General features: G+C 39.0%; 1 protein-coding gene across 1 annotated transcript; it reads right to left on the bottom strand.

Annotated features, from left to right (window-relative positions):
- Nucleotides 1–629: 629 nt before the first annotated feature.
- derl1 (derlin 1) lies at nt 630–6,505 on the bottom strand. Its single transcript, XM_063878983.1, has 8 exons — nt 6,175–6,505; nt 4,607–4,718; nt 4,330–4,394; nt 3,648–3,674; nt 2,945–3,040; nt 2,747–2,799; nt 2,430–2,540; nt 630–1,789 (listed from the first exon to the last, which is right to left on the bottom strand). The coding sequence occupies exons 1-8, from the start codon at nt 6,325–6,327 to the stop codon at nt 1,633–1,635; spliced, it is 774 nt and encodes a 257-aa protein (XP_063735053.1). The 5' UTR covers nt 6,328–6,505; the 3' UTR covers nt 630–1,632.
- Nucleotides 6,506–7,220: the final 715 nt, after the last annotated feature.

Raw genomic sequence — 7,220 nt, 5'->3', positions numbered from 1 at the left:
ATGTATACAGAAACCCTGAGAAAGTGCAAATTTGTCATCTCTTCCAGAATCCACATGGCTCCTTCTGGACTGATATCTGGGTTTGCTTGGTAGGGTATTTGCATCTTCAAATCATGCATTTGTTTTAATCAAAGGCCTGAGCAGCATTTTGTTGGGAGTGTTACTCAAACAGGATTTTTTACATGGGAAATGTTTACGCAACAAAAGCCTATACATGTGTGGCAGCTTCTTTTAATTTGTCTGAAGTACATTTACATTTGTTGTGTTGCCATACGAGGAATTGAATCAACTTGCTCAACACGCTGGTCTGCATGATGTGTAGTTTTAGAGTAGGTGTGCAGCTTCTGTTTACTTTTGTTAAACTCCTTTGTTTAGGCCTTTCCATGGCATTATTCTAGCTTTATGTGCACATAGTTTGAATGCAAATGAACCAATGGAGCTCATTTGCATCACACCATTTGCATAATGTTCAATAAACGCCAATAAAGCTATATTTAGTATATATAGATCAATTAGTTGAATAATCACCTAGTTTGATGATAGATTTAAGCATTGTTTAGATTTATTGTGAGCCGTTTATTCTTTTCTTTGTTTAATGGTTGTTGGATTGCTAATGGACAAGACAAAAGCCTTTTTTGCCATTTATAAAACAATATTTGATTCATAACAAATTGGCAGCTAATTGATTATGAATAATTAATAGTTGCGATTAGCTCTGATTATATATTGTACATAAAAGGCACAGTGATTCTCAACCAGCAGAACTGGCACATAACAGAAAATCCCAGCATTCAGGGAACATGGATATTATGATAATTACACTCGTATTCGATAGCCATTTCAATAAACAATTGTTATATTTACAAGAAAAAAGAAGCAACAAATCCCATCTTCCCCTTATTTTGGTTAAGATTAGATCTTAACACAGGGGCTTAAAAAAAACATTTTACACCCATGAACAATCAGACCTAGAAACAGTGCTCTCTAAATAGCTTTGCCCATGTTCAGCTGAGAGCAGCCTCGCAGTGCTTGGTAATTACAATGTAATCTGATACTGCATCACAGAGGGGGAGAGAGAGAGAGAAGGAGGGAGAGAGGGAGGGAGAGAAGGAGGGAGAGAGGGAGGGAGAGAAGGAGGGAGAGAGGGAGGGAGAGAGGGAGGGAGAGAGAGGGAGGGAGAGAGAGAGGAAGGAAGGGAGGGTGAGGAACATAAGAGTCGAAATCAACAGCAGGTTGGAGTACAGCTGCAACATCTTGTCTTCACTGTCTGATTTCAGGTTGGAAAGAGGACGGAAAGAAAAGGGGGAGTGGAGATCAAGAATCATCACATAAAAAAAACGATTTATTCATATTGCCTTCTATCTGCTTCACATGGACACATCCTCAGTAAGAGTAGAGCTGGCTGTTAGTGGTGAATTGGGCTTAAGGCCACAGTCTGAGTCCTGCTGCCTTGGGTATAAAGTGTGTGCCTTTTCAAATTCCCTTCAAAACTAAACATGAATGTAAATAGAATTTTAAGTCAAGGTATTCCCTCAAGCGGAAGAATGAGAAAAAGCAAGCACTTTAACCCCATAGCTTTGTTACTGGGAGTAAAAAGGGGGAGGGGGTGGAGCTCTCTCATTTCCTCTCCGCTCATTCCCCCCCCAGACGGAAGCCTTGGCCCCAGGTGTGACGTCCTCTTAATACTCCTGCCCCGCCTCCTCCCGCCTGTGGCTCCTGGGCAGCTGGTCTGCTGGGGGGGACTCCAAAGCCCGACACGCCTCCCCTCCTGTTGGGGAAACACCGATACCTGGGGAGAGGAGGAGAGAGACGTTGGAACATTTGAAATCGAGGAAGCAGGTAATCTCACACAATTCCTGTTTATTATGTGTAGTGTTACGGTACATGGGGGTCTAACCTACGTTTCTCTCTTGTGATTAATCTAATTAAATCACTTCTACTTACAATTTTCAAATATATTTTGAAAGGCACAGAGGGTTCAAGTTTACTTTTAGTATATTTCTTTAATATAGTAGTTAATAGTAGTATTAATAGTAGTGGTTTAGGTAATACAGAACAGCTCTAAGAACAATGTAACCCTGTCTAATATTTTCTCTGTCCTCCCTATGTTGTGCACTTTAAACCCAGCCTATGTATCTTTGACTCAACAGCAGTCACTGTGGTCACAAGTAGTAATGTTGGCAATATGGTAAATGCTAACAAAGTGTTATAATGGTTATCAGAGGAAATGTATCCTCCATTTAAGGCATTGAAATCTATCTTGCATTTGATCCTCTATCTTACACTGGTCACAATTAGCTGCTAGTCAAAACACATCCAGTAAGGCTTTAGCAGCAGCCTTGAAATAAGTAAGGGTGAGTGTAGTCAAACTTTCATTTACAAGAGGAAAAGATTTAAATTTCTTCATTCAAAAGTTGCAAAAAACATACAAGAATTCAGGTGTGGAGAGCAGGGCCCGTCCTCCCAGGTCCATGGGGTATTTGAACATGAGGAAGAAGTAGAGGTGACCCACCAGGTTCCCTGTCAGTTCATTTACAAACCTGCACAATAGAGAAGAGGTTTAGCAAACCTCATAGAAATAACATTCAGTTAAAACACTATAACAAGTCTAATGTGGCTTAACAGAATATTCCCTACTAGTCCCTAGAACAGTAACAAGGAACATTCTGTATTCATTAAAAGACAATACATTTATATATATACACTACAGATAACTCAAACAAATATTTGTTTAAATGTTACTTACGAGCCTCCGATAATGAAGTTGAAGGCCAGGATGACCCAAGGTAGATAATGTGCCTACAGGAAATAACATTAATGGGATTATAAGAATAAGCCTCACATTCAGGTAGCAAATATAATGTGGAATAATGATGACAGTCCAAACCACAAAAGGCTGCCTAGTATGTAAAATTGTTACAAGTGTTGGTGATATACCACACACCTTGAACCTTGTTCCAAACCAGAAGGACACGATGGTGTCCTTGTTGAACTGAGCCCAGACGTAGAGCACTGACATGATCAGGGGGATCATCAGCAGCTGGAAACAAAAACAAAAAGCATATTTATACAAGCAAACAGCATCAACCACAGAGCTGTGTAAAGAGGTGTATCACTTACTTTACATTTGCTCATTACAGCGAATAAGTATGTAAGATCTTATGGGTGATTTATGAAAAGTGGTTTTGAAAATGAAGGGCTTATTGTGAGAAGCCTAACAACCGGATTAATGCCTTTCATAAGTCTTACTCTAATATAACCACATAAAGTCAAGGCTTGTTTGTAGAGCCACTTGTTTTTTATTCTGGAGTTATACAAACACTCTTTGTGAAGTAAAAATGACATGTACAAAGTGATGACTTAACATTTGCCAGAGATATTTCTAAGCTTACTTTAATTCCAGGGCATTTAAAAATGCTGTGCATATACCTAAGATTAAAAAAATACGAGCTTGGATTTGATGCAAGCCCTGGTTAATGTGTTATTTTGTGGTGTAAACTAAACTTTTAGTTTTAGTCAGACTTGTTCCTTAAGTTTAACTGGCTCTCTTTATTGTGTGAGACTCAAGTGATAAGTGCAGACTATTTTTATGTTTATATACAGTACATCATTATGTGATCAATGTGATAAGACAGGAGGATTCTCACCCGCATGTTCATCAGCATCCCGGTTATCTATAGTAAGAGTCAAGGTCAACACAATACAATACAGCTGGTGCCTTCAGAGTAGAACAGCTGAGGACTGGAGGGTTGCCAGGTCCAATCCCAACATCGGCCGACTGTCACCCTCCAATTCAGCCTCTCTACCTCACACACCTGAATTTTTTTCCCCTCACCTTTTCCCACAATTTGCCAATGGTCCAATAAGCTGAACACTTGGTTTAGATTTAAGGTAAACAGGATCTTTTGCAAATTTTCTCTGTACAGTTTCTGTATCTAGGCGAGGCAAACTGACAATGGAGGCTAAACACAAAGACAGTGTTGAGATGTGGGCTGGGTTGTGCCAAGTGTGACCTAGATTAGGTTTCTCTGCTCTGCAGGGGTAGACTGACACTGGGCCACTGGCACAGAGCCACCCTGACATGGCACAGTGCTGCAGAGAGACAGGGGGAGGAGAGGGGGCCGGACACAGATGAGAGAGAAATGCAGTGGGGCAAAGAAGGTAGCAGAGAGCTAGGATCGATGGTGGGGAGGAGACCAAGCTGTGAATTCAGATGCTGAAGGTAGATTGCAATTCATCATTAACAAACAGGAGGTTTGTAAATGATGAATTGATAATTGTGATAAAAACAGTTATGGTACTTTGTGAAACCAGTTTAAAAAAGGATACAACAATGCAGATCCAGTTGAAGAGGAGCATGAAGATATAGTCTGCAGGTCTGCCATCAAAAGCCCCTGGGGAACAAAACCGAGAAAAAAGATTTAGCAGGACATTGTGTGTGTGTGTGTGTGTGTGTGTGTGTGTGTGTGTGTGTGTGTGTGTGTGTGTGTGTGTGTGTGTGTGTGTGTGTGTGTGTGTGTGTGTGTGTGTGTGTGTGTGTGTGTGTGTGTGTGTGTGTGTGTGTGTGTGTGTGTGTGTGTGTGAGTGAGCACCTGGGCAGGCTTACCTGTCTCTAGCCGACTAGAATAGTGGTAGAGGAAATAGAGGTTGACCAGGTACAGAAACCCAGTATTAGGGGTTATTGGGAAATACAAGGTGGCAGTCACTGGTCTCCAGAGCTGAAACAAACAGAAGAGAAATTAATCTAATGTAGTCAGACATAGACATAGCTGTGTGTGTTGGGATCCAGACTTTAAATGGGTTTCTTGTAAAACACATGAAGTCTCATGTGGATTGTAAATAATAACTTCTATGCAGAGAAAAAGTAGCACCAGACTCAAACGTTTTGTTTGATGCCAACAGACATTGTTGAAATTCATATTTTCAGAGCTTAATCTACAAAAATTGGCGAACCTTCTAAAATTCTAGTTTATCAAATCTGAGGAAGTATTTATTTTCTGCTTTGTTGTTGTTGTTGTTGTTGTTGTTGTTGTTGTTGTTGTTGTTGATCATCAGTGTAGGCTGGCTGTGTTTACATGGAAGCCCTAGATTTGCTAACACTCTTTTGAGACCTGTTGCCAGACACCCTAACGTTACCTCAACCATCTTAAGGTCAATGCCAAATGTAACCATCTCTCAAAAGCTTTTGCTAAACGAGCCTTACATTTGAATATGTCACCATGGACGCCCAAACATTGTGATGGGCATATTTTTATAGGTTTTTGATCATTAAAATCAGACTTGAATATCCTCCAGCTATCCTCTGAAGCTATACAAGATGACAAAAGAATGACAGTCATACAAACTAAGGTGTATTTTAAACAGAGCAGGTCTCAGCAATCACTTACCATTACAGAGATAGCAAAAGTCTCCATATTAAAGTTAATGTCTGAAGGAGGAACTTCAATGTTCTATAAAGGATATTCAGAAGCCTTTAAAATAGTTCTGACTTAACTGCCGTTTAGTTATATTGAAATGTATCACGTTACATCATCATAACTAACCCACAGTAGGCTGTATTATATGGTTTAGCTTCAATTTGTTATTCATTATATTTAATGCGTTATTGAATGTTTCACCTTTCATCAAATGTATATTCATATTGCATAATATTCCATAAACTGATTATATATCTTGTATAAGAAACACATCAAAGTTAGTAATTTGCGGAGGGTATTTTGCCTTTAGGTAAGCTCATCTGGATACAGTGAAGATGCGGAGTGATATTAAAGGTAAAAGGGCTGCCTGGAGGGCTCATTTCCAAGTAGCAAAGTCCCTTAATAATTATGGAAAAATACTTTCTCCGCATCCAAAGCTACAGCACTAGAACACACTGGTTTTATTTCAGCAGAAACACTTCTGCTACAATACCATTTCTGGTTGGTAACTTAATATTTTTGCAGTTCTGTTATATTTAACCCATATTTCAGTGTTACTAAATTAAGTAGCAGCTTGGCAGCATCCGGAAGTAATGAGCTCCTGCGTATCGCCCTCTCATTGGCTGTCACACAGCACGGCCTGCTCTGTTAGCCTAGCTAGCCACCTGCTAACTAATCTACAACATCGAAAGCAAAGCAACCATGGAATTTATCAACTACTACAACACACATGTGAACATAAACAAGACACACTTACATGAAATCTGCTTATGACCAGCTCTGGAAACAACATGAGGTTCCTGAAATCAATCAATCCCAGTTTCCCAATAAAGGGAACAGCAATAGAGGCAGCAAACCATGATCGGGTGATGAAAGGGATGCTTCTGAACCAGTCCCCGAGGTCTGACATCTTCCCATATAATTACTGCCGAGTTATAACCATGAAACAGGCGCTTTTCTTTAAAAATGAACGAATATCCCCCAAAACAATGCCACCCCCTCGCTGCTTTTGTATCAGAATTGCTGCTCTGCTAACTTTACATGACGTGGCTAATCACAGACAGCTAGCTAAATATTGATAAAGTTTCCTGGATTAGAGCACGCATATCCGGTTCAGCTTTTCAAAGTAATATCTACCCCTAATAGTCAGCTTTTACTACTACTGCTTCTACCACAGATAATAAAAATAACAGCAATTAAAAGGGAACATTCTATTTTACATAGAGGGCATATTATTGGGGTCAAAACATGTTTGTCTGAGGAAGTTTAAGGCTTAAATACAATTTATCAGGAATATAAGAAGAAAATGTGTTTTGGCCTATGTATGATAATGTAGCCTATGTGTCCATTTTTGTTTTGTATTAACCTTCATTTGCAAAGCAACTAGTAACTAAATAAATAAATGTAGTGGAGTCAATAACAAGTACTTCAATATTTTACTTTACTTTTTTAAGTACACTACTTCAGTACTGTGACAACATTAATGGCATTTAGGTGTGCTGGTGAGAATACTTTTATGATGTGATACAACCCAGCCTTGATAATTTTAGAGAAATACACTTTTTTTCATGAGATGTAGAATTGCTCACAGTAAACTTGAATATTCTTTCAAATGTAATTGTTTGAGAATAACAAAATCTAGAGTTAATTGGCAGTTTTCTCTATCTTTTTACCTTATTATTATTATCAGATTGGCTTACATTGGTTATAATAATCATTGTGTTGTTCATACTGTAGGGTTGTTAAAATAGACACTAACTTGGCAATCCTCACAAGTACCACTGATGAAGTCATATTTATTTT

Source organism: Eleginops maclovinus, chromosome 3 (assembly GCF_036324505.1).
Source record: "Eleginops maclovinus isolate JMC-PN-2008 ecotype Puerto Natales chromosome 3, JC_Emac_rtc_rv5, whole genome shotgun sequence".
In the NCBI taxonomy this organism is placed as follows: Eukaryota; Metazoa; Chordata; class Actinopteri; order Perciformes; family Eleginopidae; genus Eleginops; species Eleginops maclovinus.
Note: the sequence above shows the minus strand (reverse complement) of the source record. Positions and strands in the feature narration are given on the sequence as shown.